The 16,415-nt window shown below is 36.5% G+C and overlaps 1 protein-coding gene across 1 annotated transcript in view; it reads left to right on the top strand.

Annotated features, from left to right (window-relative positions):
- The window catches only part of LOC136736338 (testis-expressed protein 264 homolog), a 113,531-nt gene extending 100,163 nt beyond the window's left edge, over window positions 1-13,368 (top strand). The window contains exon 4 of the mRNA XM_066698107.1: window positions 11,142-13,368. Within this exon, the coding sequence (XP_066554204.1) occupies window positions 11,142-11,455 (314 nt within the window). The 3' untranslated portion in view covers window positions 11,456-13,368. The remainder of the gene's footprint in view (window positions 1-11,141) is intronic.
- The last annotated feature ends 3,047 nt before the right edge of the window (window positions 13,369-16,415 follow it).

The raw sequence follows: 16,415 nt of genomic DNA, 5'->3' as shown, positions 1-16,415 counted from the left end.
ATCCCCCATCTGTACTTCTATATCAACCTGTCATAATGTTCAGATCATTTAAGTTAGGGCTGATTTTGTTGTGTGGCCTCATGAGCTACACAGCACTGAAATGGTCATTGGTGTGAGACATATAACATAAAATATTGCCAAGCTGAGCAATTACATTGAAAATGGAAATTGTTTCCATAAAAACAATGATTTGATCCTTGCCTCAGCCTTGTATATCAGTAGCAATACATAACACTCCAACAGCATGAAGAAGTAGCTGTGGGGTTTCTTTAGTATGTTTAATCTTGTGTAATGTTACATTTTGCAATAGAGTGTAGATGACAAATAAGTGAAATATGAAAGCTAACATTAGATTGAGTCGGCACTAAAATTGATAGTATTAATACTACTGTACAATGTAACCCCACCCCCTTTGTTTACATTCGAGCGATACAGGATAGTTGGAGAGCAGCACAACACTGTCTTAAAATGTATCTTCCACCTCCAAGATGCCCACTATGTAGATGGTATCATTGCACCCTTTTCAGTTTCCCTTAAGGTTATACCCAAGGTCAATTTATTGTGACCGTAAAAGTCAGTAGAAATTTCAAGCTTGAAATTGATTGTAAAGGGATAAATGTTCACTTTACACGTTGCACTCTCGTCCTTCATTCTTGGTTCTTACTTAACCTGTAACACCTAATTGGCATCTAATTGTTTTATGATTACTGCTCTTTACTATTCAGTTTCTTTTCCAGTTTTGACATTTTAAGAACAAGACCTTGAATCTAATATAATAATCCCACTGGACCCAATTTAGGATGTAATACAGGCAGATTTTCTAGGGGGACCAACAAGGTTCTAATTAAAAATGCTTGCTAAGGCACAGTTTAGCAGTGCAGTAACGGTGTCATTATTTTATACGGTATGGGAGAAGTTCAGTCAGGTAAAAGGGTCCATTTTCTTTCAGATGTTTTGCCCTTAGCATTCCTTTTTTCTTTCTTATGAATAACTGCTCCAGAGTTTTAAATAGTACATATTTTAATAGTAATGTTGTTATGGGCCAGCAACATCTACTGAACTTATGAAATCTGGGAAAATGTACAGTACAGACAAGGCCCAAACATTCCTTGCTATATTTTGAATGGCCTTTAATTCCCATTAATTTAAAATGTCTAGAAAGTTTATTCATTAAGATATATAATGTATTAATGGAATAAAATCAAATGAAGCATGGACAATAAAAACATAATTTAACTGATGCAACACATTCGATCACATTACAAGTTGACTGCTGTTGGCTGGGAAGAAGTCCTTTCAGTCCTTGGGCTAAACTAATTGTTTTCCTTGGTAACAGAAGTGGGATAACACACATTTCCATTTATTGCATTCTAATCTTAGATTTTGTGCATCCACATTTTATTTATAAGGTCTAGAAAAAACAGTGATGCAGAGCCAACCTCCCCTCCCTTTCCCGCCCAATTGTTATGCCTGTGACTCCACTTTAATAGATTTCCTTCATGCATTGCTTCATTAAGTAATCCATTCCATCGAATCTGCTATCCTCATATTCATGCTGAAATGCTGTGATACATTGGCAGTTTATTGCACACATGCATAATTGAATAGAGGCATCATGAATGTTTCATGGTCTTGCAGCCTAGTAAGACAACAATTGACCTACTGCTTCCCACACTCATTTTCACTGCTGCAAATTTATTTTGCCTTCATCATCCTCTTTTCTTAATAAGTTCTGTCTTGCTGCTAGGGCTGGATTCACTTAAGATAAATCCCAGAGACAGCCATGAAGAAGCCATGGGAACACCTCAGTTTAAATTGTTGAAAGCTATAATGGAGTTTTTATTTAATATTCTGTTTATTGGGCACAAGCATCACATACAAAACTGTGATTTAGTACTTGTGATCATTGATTATATTCATTACTCTCATAACTGAAATGGACCTGTTTATCTATGCCTTAGAAATGTGTCCTTCATAAAATGAATGAATGAATGAATAAATAAATAAAATGAACAAAATTGCTCTTTTGCTTTGAAAATATTTCACTGGTGGTTCAAAGTGAAGAATGAATTTCTACATTTAAAGCTTTCTTAGAAGTGGCATATAGGCCTAATTGTGTTTTTGAAATTAATCGTTTTTTTATTTGTTAAATACCACAATTCCTTTGGTATGGTCTAAGTGATTCTACTTCAATCTGCATCAGATTGTCACTGAATATAAATTCATTTTTCCTTTATTTAGAAGTTGTTATTTTCAAATAGATATTTAGTGGACAAAATAATGATGTGTGATACTGTGTTCCTGCATTTCACAGTGGATTCAATGATGATGATGTTGTTGGAAAGGATATTTAAACAAGGCATGAAATCCAGTGGAGTCACACCAGTCCTTTCTTGACTGGTTTTAAAACATTTGATAGTATTTGATATTATTGAGTATTCTGGGTTGAATTCACATGTTCAACTTGTTTAGTTTGTTGGAAACTTTCACCAAACATCTCTTATGTGGGGGAAAAATAAACATAATTTCCTCATCCTTTGAGAGTGTTTTTCTCTTTTTCCAGTTCCAATTATGACAAGTTCTAGTCCATTAGTCCTACAGTTTCCAGATTCTGTCATTTTGAACAAATTTGGAGGTGTCTAAACAATAGGTTGCCATTAATCAAGGCTGTTATTTTCTTACACCAAACCAATTTGTGTTTCCTTGTTACTTGACTACATTCCTGACCAGTGTGCCACTTCCAGTCATTTTCAAGTAATGCTTGCTGACAAACCCTGGCACTCTATTATTCTGTCCTTGGAAACTACACAGCAGCTCCTGTGACCAAAAACAAAATGCTGACAGCACCTAAAATGTACACCAACAAATAATTTATAGTAAATGCACACAATTATTGCTATTACCCACAATCGACCTGTTGAGGTCTAAATAGAAGTTATTGATACATTACAATGCATTACGTGTGGCTTACATAATTTATAATAATAATAATAATAATAATAATAATAGTTTTGTTGTGGTAGTCCATGGCTTTTGAAAATCATTCTGATCAGTGTTGTAAGAAATGCTTTCCTCATCTCCATAACGCCATATATATATATATATATATATATATATATATATATATATATATATATATATATATATATATATATATATATATATATATCATTCTTATTTATTTTTTTATTTATTTTTAATGTAAGAAACCTTCATCATAATGCTCTTTACTAGCAGTTTGAAACTATACAGAAGAATAATAAAGGGTTATAATTATGATACTAACATTTTAATTATTATTTCAAATTGATGTTTTTATTGTTCATCTTGCACGGGGGGTAGTAATATGAGCCTATGGGTCAAAGCAATTTGTCACCCAGGACACCCACTTTGACCCAGGCTATCCTTGCTTTATATCCTCACTGCCCATTGGAGGGTTGTGGTTCCATGAAAGGATCTCATTATTGATCAAGGTATCTATATAGAGGTCATCGGCCCTCCCCAGGCAGAAAGAGGTGAACTGGGTCACTTATCTCAAATTAGACCTTTAACCCATTTCCCACTGTTCCTGCAAGTCCAGCCAGCAGTGCTCACAATTATTGAAATCCTTTCTAGGGAACATGCATAGCTCAGCCCATTTTTAAAATTCTTTTCTTGATTCATTCAGACTTGTGCTGCTAAATCATCTCAAGGACTGGGTGATCCTTGTTCTTCTGGAGTATCCCATTGCATCCCATTCCTCAAGGGTGCTGATTTCTTAACTGACCTTGACCAACATCTGAAAACAATCAAGTCCAGCAATGTTGCCAGTGTTGGCCAAGGATGATCAATAGCATATTGGTTCACTAGCTGACAAAATGGTCAGGTTGTGTTTTTCTGCAGATGTTAGTAAAACCATGACAAATGCTAAGAAACCAGAATAGTCTCTATGTAAATGTAATCCAGTGATATAGATGGCGTTTGAGAGAGAGTTCAAAATTCACAATACACAATTTTTAATTCTGCTAAAATGTTTTTGCGAATTTTGGGCAATGGAATGGAGTAATTATATACACACAAACACAGCATAACTATATATTTGTTGTGAATCCGCAAAGATAAAAAAAATCATAGTGAATCACAAATAGTTCTGACTTGTACTAGCAGCTACTTTCAATATAACATAAAGAAGCATACATTGTCAAAATATAAACAATGACAAACCTTTAAAAATGGCAATTTACTAATTAACAAAACTGCCACATCAACCAAAATGTCAATACACATCTTTAAAATGAATTAAATAATAACTATATACAGTGAGGGGAAAAAAGTATTTGATCCCCTATTAATTTTGTATGTTTTCCCACTGACAAAGAAATGATCAGTCTATAATTTTAATGGTAGGTGTATTTTAACAGTGAGAGACAAAAAAATCCAGAAAAACGCATTTCAAAAAAGTTATAAATTGATTTGCATGTTAATGAGGGAAATAAGTATTTGACCCCTATCAATCAGCAAGATTTCTGGCTCCCAGGTGTCTTTTATACAGGTAACGAGCTGAGATTAGGAGCACTCTCTTAAAGGGAGTGCTCCTAATCTCAGCTCGTTACCTGTATAAAAGACACCTGTCCACAAAAGCAATCAATCAATTGGATTCCAAACTCTCCACCATGGCTAAGACCAAAGAGCTGTCCAAGGATGTCAGGGACAAGATTGTAGACCTACACAAGGCTGGAATGGGCTACAAGACCATCGCCAAGCAGCTTGGTGAGAAGGTGACAACAGTTGGTGTGATTATTCGCAAATGGAAGAAACGCAAAATAACGGTCAGTCTCCCTCGGTCTGGGGCTCCATGCAAGATCTCACCTCGTGGAGTTTCAATGATCATGAGAACAGTGAGGAATCAGCCCAGAACTACATGGGAGTAACACACTACGCCGTGAAGGACTGAAATCCTGCAGCGCCCGCAAGGTCCCCCTGCTCAAGAAAGCACATGTACAGGCCCGTCTGAAGTTTGCCAATGAACATCTGAATGATTCAGAGGAGAACTGGGTGAAAGTGTTGTGGTCAGATGAGACCAAAATCAAGCTCTTTGGCATCAACTCAACTCGCCATGTTTGGAGGAGGAGGAATGACCCCAAGAACACCATCCCCACCGTCAAACATGGAGGTGGAAACATTATGCTTTGGGGGTGTTTTTCTGCTAAGGGGACAGGACAACTGCACCGCATCAAAGGGACGATGGACGGGGCCATGTACCGTCAAATCTTGGGTGAGAACCTCCTTCCCTCAGCCAGGGCATTGAAAATGGGTCGTGGATGGGTATTCCAGCATGACAATGACCCAAAACACACAGCCAAGGCAACAAAGGAGTGGCTCAAGAAGAAGCACATTAAGGTCCTGGAGTGGCCTAGCCAGTCTCCAGACCTTAATCCCATAGAAAATCTGTGGAGGGAGCTGAAGGTTTGAATTGCCAAACGTCAGCCCCTAAACCTTAATGACTTGGAGAGGATCTGCAAAGAGGAGTGGGACAAAATCCCTCTTGAGATGTGTGCAAACCTGGTGGCCAACTACAAGAAACGTCTGACCTCTGTGATTGCCAACAAGGGTTTTGCCACCAAGTACTAAGTCGAAGGGGTCAAATACTTATTTCCCTCATTAACATGCAAATCAATTTATAACTTTTTTGAAATGCGTTTTTCTGGATTTTTTTGTTGTTATTCGGTCTCTCACTGTTAAAATATACCTACCATTAAAATTATAGACTGATCATTTCTTTGTCAGTGGACAAACGTACAAAATCAGCAGGGGATCAAATACTTTTTTCCCTCACTGTATATATATATATATATATATATATATATATATATATATATATATATATATATATTATAATTAGTATTATATTATAAGCCAGTGTTTACAACTGAAAAAGGTTTTTGAAAAGGTTTAGTCAAGTTATTAATATGATTATGATTATTAACATGACCATTTTATTTCAAAAAACTCCTTCAGTTGTAAACATAATGCAAGAACATAGAAAGGTCACCATGCAAGTGATTTAGACACCAGTGTGTCTGTACTGCTTTGCCTGGTTCTCTCTCCCCAAGGAGGCTTTGTGCCTATAAGCTGCCCTACAGTATTTAATAAGATGTGGAGATATTGGGCAGCCTCTCAAATCCTCACACCACAGTCTGTGCTAATTAAAGGTGACCACACTGCCATTGACACCCTGGATTTTAACATGGTTTTCCCAAAGCAATAAAACATTTACTTTTAAAATAAAAATAAGAAATAAGAAACGGACTATATAACCATATAACTGACTGTGGAGCAAATATGTATATTACTGTATGGTGTTGAATTTTAGTATCTTGAAAATAACTTTTTTTTTTTCTTTATTAAGATTTATACTTATGTTTTTATTTTTCTGGTTTCTAGTGGTGGTAATTACAGGCAAATTTTCAAACTTGAAAGAACTGGTTCCCATGACTTGTTCCTTACTCCTCTGAGATAGTTAATCCCTCAGTGGCAGGGGCAATTGCAATCAGTCCAGTCACCACTGCAAGTGTGTAATTGAGCAGTATATTTTGAACAGCTCCAACAGGAGAGCCTCTTTATTACTTTAACTCCTAAATACAGCCGATGAAAAATATTTCACCTAGGCTGCCAAATAAACAAATGCATGTGTGGGTAGAACTGCATAAGTCAATGCCTTGCATGGATTCCTACCCTTGGTATTGATGTAATCATTCAGTTTGCAGTAGTGTTGTTGCATGAATTTCCCTCTCTGTGCACCATGTTCCCTGCGCTCCTTTATTAATGGTGCTTGTTTTGCAATTCCTGCAGCGCTGCCTGTGTGTCGAAATGACTCCATATAAACGAGAGACCATGCACGCACAGTTTGAGATTTATTGACTCAGGTGTTTGGCTAGTGTCTCAGGGCAGATATCATCAGAGAATTAGTTATGGTCAGCTCATACCCAGTTATTAATTATGAAGGTATGCTCGCAGATGATATCCTCCCTGGAAATAAATTTAAGGAGCTTAAAATAATCTTTCACCTTTGTCATTGTGCTGTTCCATCACCAGTCCGTACAGAGGCATATTGTAGGCGTAATTCTCTTTCCAGCTCTCCCCACACTTGACATAGCAGTGCAAAGTACACAGCCAGTTGCTATCTGTGTGAATCAACCTTACCCCTTTTATACAGCTCATTTTAACTTTGTGTTCAATACAGAATAGAATTGATAGACAAAATGGCTAAATTAGACTCATTGAACTGCTCAGTGTTCAGGGGGCGCAAGGTCAGTTTAGTTGTAATTCAGAGCTTTGTTTGTGAATGTTGTTATAGAACTTATAATTAATGCACCATGGATATTTCCTGTTCAGTCTCTTTGAGAAATGTGCAATCCACTAAGTGACTACACCTACACACAATCGCATCTCTTATTCACACTCAAGTCATTTACTTTGTATGTTCTTCTGTGATGGATCACTAATGTGCCAACGAAATGTGTGACTTGCCTTATGATTAGCTGTATATTCTCTTTGCTTTGAAATGGCTATTTCATAGAACAATTCCAAATAATATATGAATATATTGCATACACAAGTATTTTTTAATGGCTAGGCACCTGCCCAAACTAAAGGTCACAAAGAGAGATGGCTACAGCAACCCAAACAACATTATAAATGGAGTTTAAATCAGTGGGGATACAAGACTTCGGCCCATAGTGCAGTGTCACTCTTGATCAGTGTTGAGATGTCAGGTCTGCTGTTTTCTGTGAAGGGCATCGTGTCTGGTGACAATATAGACATCATTGTACTGCCAGTGTTAATGGAATTTAATGATGGTGGCCCACACAGCTAGCAACACGCTGAAACACTTTGTCTTGAAGCTGGGAGTCTTAAGAAGTGCTTCAAGGGGAATAAAGCTGAAAAACTGCAAAGAGTCCTGACTTCAGTTCCATATAGACCTGTTGTTGTATGAATTGGAATGGCAGTTCAGGAAAACTAGAAACCAGCTAAGGTGGAAATGACCCCTTATAGTACTGTAGTAATCATTAATGCCAATGGTGAGCATATGAAATGTATTTTGAAAAGCTATTTTGTTTTTGTGCGTGCTTGAGGTTTGGCGATTGATCAGTCAGCATATACTGTCTTGATATGCAGAGCTGTTGTCATGATGCTTATAAACTAAATAACATTTAAATGTGGTTGTGGAAGAGCCCAGGTGTTCTGAGCTTCATGCTTTAATTAGTTCTGTCAAGGTCTCACATCGATGTGACTATTTCAGTTTCCAGTTTGATGTGCAGGTACCCAAAAGGTCTCATTTAATTGAGATGCACAAGTTAGTTTCAGTGAGCACCATTAAAGAACAGGTTTTTCCATAACTTATGCAGTAATATAATATAATTATAATTATAATGATAATAATTAGCCTGGCTTCCACTTTGCTGGAAAAGTAAAATGGATACGAACAGTATTGATCAGTTTAGATCCTCAGCTTCCGGGCCAGCCAGTGCAATTTCCTTTTTGAGTTTTACTGCTCAACCTTGGCAGCCCTTTTGAAGATGGATAAAAATAGAAGATGAAACAAGACACAGTTAATTAATTGCAAAAGACATAAAGCCACTGCATCAGACAAATCTGGTGTCAGTTAAGTTGATTAAGGTTAGCTTTGGTGGTTTGGTTACCTGGAGAGTAGAAGGCAGTGAGTTATGCAACAGAAAATGTAATGTCCTCATCACATCACATCATATCACTCATCATATCATCTCCTATCATGTCATATCATATCATATCATATCACTTCCTCTTACTCAAGAACAGATGCTTTGATGCTTACACATGGCCTTGGTGACAATTTGAATGAGTTCTGTACCTGCCGGCCTAGGAATTGGATCTCATACCCTCCTATTTGTAAGACAGACGAGAAGGTTTGCCATTGGCAGGTTTGTAGGCACATACCATAGGCCTTTCTGGAAAGAAGGCTTGTGTGTTAAACTAACAGGTTATTTATAGATATTTGTTTGTTTGTATGTATCTCAGAATATGCAGCTGCATTTTCCGGAATAAAAACCTCCCTAAAAGTCTTTTACAAACTTGTTTTTTGTCTGTCTTGAGATTCAGTCCAGTATTTGCAGCTTTACAGTGATCTAGTATTTAATTAATTAATCCATTATTTAAATAAAACGTTTCATTATCATAATAACAGATGTTGCCCCATTCTACATTATTTTTGTTAACAGAGTACAAGAAACATGGATATAAACATGTGTGGAAAACATGTGGTGGTTTCTTGTTCGTTAAATGGGCTAGAAAATTATGAATATGAAAGGCAAGGGAGAAGATACAGTAATTGCCCCATTAAGTGAAAAGGTCCTGTGTGACCTATTAGAAGGAGAGATCAAAAATAATGATTTTCTTCTGCAGTATTGAAGAATAGGAACCTGACTGTGGTCGGCGATGAAATGGTGTCACTGAAATTAAATAGTTTGTTCCTGTGAATCTGGTAGCTCTGCCCTGGCAAGGCGTCTGTTAGGGGCAGGTCGAAAAAAAAAACAAAAAAAACAGAAAGGGTGTGTGTGTGGGCAGGGGGGTAGTTAATAAACTGGAAGTCAGCACCGGGGTGACTGGGTTGGAGCTGTATTGATTAAATGTATCTTGCGCTAAATAAAGCGCCTCTAATAAACTGTGCCGTTTGCAATCTCATATGGTTAATGACACAAAATCAAAGAGCCTGGCTTGTCAGGGCAGATATACCACATCCAATTTGTCTGGGTGAGGAACCACCTTGAATGAGAAGCGTGGTCTCCAGCTCCTGAGGTGATCTCTGCTCCTCGATCTTTATCCACTATTTCAGTTCTCCAGGGCAACAGCCAGCACTGATATCATTTTTCAAATATATATAATTTCTCCCTCTTAATTTCTCTGAGAGATGTCTTTACTTTGATGTTTGTTTCTCTGAGATGCTGCGGTGCTGCGATGCTGGCTTTCACTCTTCAGATATGGAGATTATTCAGTGTTTGTTTAACCAGTAATGATATTGAAAAATACCAAAAACTTAAAGTTTAACGGGGGATTAAAAAAGTAGAATAAATAAGTCCCATGATTAAGCCGAATCTGACCTTGACAGAGATTTTGCTTCATTGCAGATCATTTAAGCAAAACAGAATCCAAAATTATAGATTTTAATTGGCAATCCTCATTCCCTTCAGTAACAGCGTCACCTGAGTTTGATCCAGCTCTGCTTATAGTTTTGGAATTATTATGATTATTATGATTATTATTTAATTTAATAATACCTGCATCATCCAGAAAGTTTTAAAAGTGGATTTATATCAAAGAAAATCTCACAACACCATTTCAATTTGTAGAAAATAAACATTTGTCCTTTTCTGGAGGTCTTCAACTTGATTTTATATCTGCATCCTTGTAGTCTCATTAAACATATTTGAGTTTTAAGAAGCACAGCATGGGAAATTAAGGAAAACCCCTGCCAGAGACAATACACAGTGATTCAGCGTCTGCCAACAGTCCTGACAAAGTACATCTTGGCACAAAAGCTTTAGTTCAAAAAGCACTCAAGCTACAACCATAAATCGGAAGACCAGTGAACCTGGTGGTAAACCATAGAGACCTATTGTATTTTTTTCTGACAATAGCTGGCAATAGTATCTTTCCTAATTATCCCAGGCTATGTTTTTCACACCAAACTAAGATTCCTAGACCTTTCTCAGATGTTCACACCATGGTGTATTTTTTCTCTTATTTTTTCTTCCCTCTCTTCACTTACCCAAGAACAAAGATAATCACACCCACACCTAGTTACAGGAAACCACTAGTATTAAGTGTTTTCCATTCATTCATTCATTTTTTTATGTTTGTTGTTTGTGTGGGTTCTGATCTTGGATTGTCAGCAATGAGTTATTAGATTTTGATTATTATTATTTGTTTTTAAAAATCAATCTGCCAAACAGTCTTTGAGCCTTTTCTGGTCTCCGTATTTTTTGCCAAGTTGGAGTTGGTAGGTGACAGTGCCTTATGTTTTATTTTAGTTTTATTTCTGATCACGTTTTCTTGTTTGTTTGAAAATGTAAAACAGGTTGGCTTTTCCTCTCCCATACAGATTTATTCTAATTGTTTCTTTGAAGGTGCGGACTCCAATAGTGAGACCAGCTCTGTGAGCCACATGGCCATATCTGACAGTCGAGAGTCTTCCTTGGCACCATCAGTGACTCCCTCTCTGCCCCCCCGTGAACAAGAGGATGTCGACAACAGGAGTGATAAAAGTGACAAAAGCTCCAACGAATCGATTGGCAGTGGATCATCCTTTGAGGAACTCGATCTGGAAATAATCGAGGGAGCGGACAACTCGGGGGTCACTCAGCCAGAGTTGAGGGTCGGCAAGAACCAAGATGAACCCTCGGAGGAGCGTGGGGCAATACCAGTGGAAGGTGAAGAGTAGAAAGGAGAAGGGGTTTGTCAAAATAGTTTAAGAATGTAAGAAATGATTTAACAATAACCATACAATATCAGTGATAATTCGTCTCTCCCTCTCTCTCAAGCACACACACACACACACACACAAAATGTTGATGGATTTTTAGCAGTGCTCCTAGTAAGTACGACTAGACGTAAGAAAACAAAAAACAGTAAAATTAGCCTAATATAAAGTTTGAGAATTAGGCTTCACAAGCTAGGACAAATCAGTTTGCAGTTCTTTGCTCCCAACTTTAACTTCCATCTCTTCTGATTCAATCTGGCAGACAGGTACCAGTCTAACTGCTAACAACATGGGTGACATGAATATTTTATGTGACTCGTGTATTAGAATTGCTGGATTTGTCAGTTACGGGCAAAATTAAAAGTTTTCCAGTTACAAATTCAAAAACCAACCAACCAACAAACAAAACACACTTTTGTAAATTTGTCCTTGTCATAGGCTGCTAGTGGTATAATGTTAGAATCGTCTGTTTTGAAACCTCCATCTTTTCTACGGTTAAAGAAAGAAGAATCTGAACTGCCATAACCAGACTAATGTACTTGCACTTCTTGTACTTGGAGAATTTAGTGAATAAATGTATTTGCTGATGAGACCTACCATATGTATCAGAACAGTTTTAGACAGTAGCATTTAATTATTATTTTAGAATAAAATGAGATGAATGTCCTCCTCAGATTAATGTATAAAATGGAGTTTCTGACATTTTCTTGTGTCTCTGTTGTTTTGCATTGAAATCTATGAGGATGCATAAGAAAATGTATCTGGAAACATAGGCTTTGATATCTGTGTTCAGTGTTAAAACAGTTATGGTCACTTTATTCTTCTGGTATACAAGTATTTAGCACTTTTTAGTTTTCTATGTAAAATTATTCACAATCTATAATTAACTGCTGAGAATATTAACTCAAGGGCTCTTAGGTATGTAAGGTTTATTTTATTTTATTGAACTACCATTTTTGAATGAGTGGTGCTAATAATAATATTTTAATTTCCCCAATTTACTCACTGTTCTGTTTTGAATCTGACATTCCTGTAGAAGTTATCTGCGGTATATTCTGTGTTTTTTTGTGGAGGGATATACATTTTACAGAAGTTTCCAGAGAATGCTGATGTTGAAGAACACTTTAATAAGAGGTTTTCGCTAATTAATACTGGGAATAGTAAAATCTAATGGATGTGATTCACATGTTTAAACCTTTGTGTTTTAGTGTTGCAATTTTGGATGAAACTAAGCATGTTTTACTCTCTCTGTTTCTCTCCCACTCTCCCTCCCTCACTCTCTCTCTAATACTCCTATGATAAAATTTAAATTTAACATTTTTTCTCCCTTCGAACTCAAAATATTTTCCCCTGACATGCATTTGTTTTTACAACTCATTGAATAAAGTCTACATTACTTTCTAAATTGACAGCAAACAATCCCCTTCAAGTGTGCTCAATCTTTCTTGAATCTCTTCAGTTCGCATCACCTTTTCCAAAAGGTTGTGGTTTTGATTTGACTTCTTGTCAAGTTGTACAGATGTCAATGTGTTTGATCAGTCTGGGAGTAGTGTGGGGGTGGTGTTTAACAGGGTGGGAGTAAGGTTTTTTTTTTTTTTTTCCCACATGAAACATGATTAGATCTGAAATATTTTAATATCTCCTCAGTGGAGTTGCAGTGTCTATTGAACTAGTTTTATGGATAATGTGGATGGATATATAATGTCAACTATATTTAGTTTGCTGCAATATGTTATATTGTACGTTTCTGTGTACACCTACATTTTGACTGATGCTATTTTTTGTGCTGCTAGGTTCCTGATGGAAGTCTCCCAGGGTTTTCATATTTGTTGCGTGTAATAAAAAGTCTCTTCCCACTCCAGACGATGAACAAAGCCATGAGTGTGCCGAGTGCTTATTGCCTATATTATTTTTATCCAGGGCTTACACTTACAACGGAGATTACACTTTGAGAACCAGGTTTCAAATTTCAAACAATTAAATATAATCACTCAAGAAACTTAATTTTGGTAGATTTTGGTACACATTCTGAGCACTGAGGGCAGTAACAGAGATTGCTGAATGACAGCTTCTTGGTGTTGTAAGTAGAATTGTTGCATCTTCCCCTTTTTGAGACTCTTAAGAGGGAACTGTCTGAAGGAAAAAGAAACACACAAAAAAACTGCTTAACTATATTAATTAATAATAATAAAGAAAAGCAAGATCAAGATTGCATAATTCATAAATAGAACAAATCTTGTCAAAACAAAACAAAAAAAATATTTCTCTGAAGATCACAAATTGTTTTTTTTACGATGCCGCTGGGCCTGAGACCTTACACTTTTCAGTTTTTAATTGCCCAAATGAAAATTGTTCTGTATAAACCAAATATTATACCTTTCTTAGTTTCTGACGGGGACATATTCTCAACCACAGAAGCAATGAAGCTGATATAACCAAGTAAACAGACCTAGCACTCATGACAATAGGGGGAAAGAAAATCCATTTGAAACGTCCTGCACTTATTCAAAGCCTCCTTGTGTTCTGGCCATGAATTGGTTTAATCTCTTATCGATCCAGTCGTTTAAAGGGTCTGTAATATGGCTTCTTGAAGTGGGTGGGGGGATGATGACAAATTCCAGAAAGATGTTGAATGTTTTCATTCTTCACAAAATAGTTACAATTGATTTTTTTGTTTTTCTTCTACTTAAAGCTCTCATCAATTTCACCCTTCAGATGATGAGAAAATGGCTCCTGTTTTATAATTCGCTGTTCAATATGATTACTTTGAGAAAGACATGGAAGCGATGGTGACAGGCTTTGGTGACAGGCTTTGGAGACAGGCAATGTATGAAGACAAGAGCATCAACTCGACAAAGTGAAACCGACACCTTCCAATCATAATCCAGCTATTATTATAGCAGTTATTGACATATTACACTGGCAATTACTGCTGTGTGCCATTCCTGTCAGACAGCAGTGGTCTGAGCTCACCACACACATTCAGGAAATTATTGTGCGGAAACTATTTCCAGTGTTTGAACGTCTTGAAAGTTTGAAGTTCTTTTGCCTTTAATCAATATTGGATGTCCTAGTGATTAAAACATAAAAAGGGTGAGTCTAATTCATATTATAAATGTCAGTAACATTTATTTTGCACAAATACTGTTATATATACAGTACACAGTGTATGCATTACAGTTCCCTTATTAAAAAGATAAAAGAAGACTTGCTCCACCTCTCCTATTGGAACAGAAAGTGATCCAGACATTGAAGTTCACAAGATCGCACCAAATCAAAGTTGAAGATTCAGCTCTTGTTGTGTTAGAAAATGCATTTGCTTTCCACTGTGCCAGAGTGTTTATCCATCTTGCAATTGTTTTTAAGTTGCACTTAATTCAGCTTTTTATTGAGAATCTTGTAACCGTTGCCGTGACTGAGTTGTTCCAGCCGAGACAGTATTACGTTACACTGCTGGGTGCCTTTTGGAGCTTGGACCCCTCAGGTATTCTTTCTGTTATAACACAATCTAAATGTTATAGTTCATCATGTGGCACCCAGGGCAACATTTAAATTCTGCAGATTGTCACACTATATGTCTTAACTTGGGAAATTGATTGAACTTTAAATAAACTACACAACCACCGAAATAATGCAAAACCAAATGTAAGATGACAGTAGCCCGATGTAGACATTATCATGTGAATGTGATCTCCAGGCTTTCCAGGTGTCTTGCTTGTGGTTGCATTTAGACCCGTGGGACAAGTGCTTCTGTCAGAAGAAAGTGCAGTCTATTGTTAAAGGAATTGAAAAACAATCCACAGTTGCCAAATGCTGGTTAACAAGCTTTGATGTCCATGAATTGCAAACAATTTTCAATGTTTTGTAATCTTTGTGAAATCCTAAATTAGAAAATAGACAATTATTAAATCACGGGAGACAAGATTGTCTATTTAGGCATAGTAATCACGGCAGGGAAGGTTATACAATTACATTTGGGTGTCTTAGTCTGGGCTTAGTAACTCATATCCTTGTATTAACTGTTGATTTGGTGTTAAAAGGAGAATAAGGAAAAGCACAACAAAATAAATAAATTATTCAAGTAAAATAGAAAATGTTTCAGAGACCCATTTAAAAGAGTTTCAGGTTTCTAGTTGGTTACTAGACCACTATGTCTCATGTTTAAAACTCCTAGGCAACATCCTACCAGCGGTGACAAACCTTGTGTTTGCTAATAGCTCTTTTTTCTTTATAACTATAAAGTTATTTTGGGAAATTGTTTAGTATAAGCCATATTCTATGCCTAAATGATCATAACTTCTCCATTTTAAATGTGTAAAATAATTATCAACAGCCTTTGTCGATCCACTGCCAGAAGAAGGCATCTTCAATATTTTTCCGCTTAATCTACAGGATGTTTTGCTCTTTGTGTGTGTGTATATATCTATATCTATATCTATATATATATATATATATATCAGACTAGCACATTGTGTATCATCATCATCATCAGCCTGTATCAATCCACTGCTGGATGAAGGCCTCCCCAAGGTGTTTCCTCTGGCCTCAATCTAAAGCTTCCCTTTTCCACGTCATGCCTGCAAATTTTATTAGTTAATCTTCGCATCTTTTATGTGGTTGTCTTCTAGGTCTTTTTTCATCTCTCTCCGATAGCTTCCTTTGTCCATCTTTCATCTATTCTCATATGATGTCACGTATTTTTGTTTGTTCTCAGAGCCATTTGTTTGCTTTTCCATCTCTTATTATTATTTCAAGCACATCTTTCCATTCTTCTTTGTGTCATCCGCATTTTCAGTAACATTTTAGCATTTAGTGACCAATTATTTATATTTATATATAAATATTTATATGTTTGTTTGTGTGTTTATATATGTTATTATCAAATGGCAAATATGAAATATTGCCGAACCGCAAATATGAG

The sequence above is a fragment of the Amia ocellicauda genome, chromosome 3, assembly GCF_036373705.1.
Source record: "Amia ocellicauda isolate fAmiCal2 chromosome 3, fAmiCal2.hap1, whole genome shotgun sequence".
NCBI lineage: Eukaryota > Metazoa > Chordata > Actinopteri > Amiiformes > Amiidae > Amia > Amia ocellicauda.
This window is presented reverse-complemented; position numbering and strand designations above follow the sequence as displayed.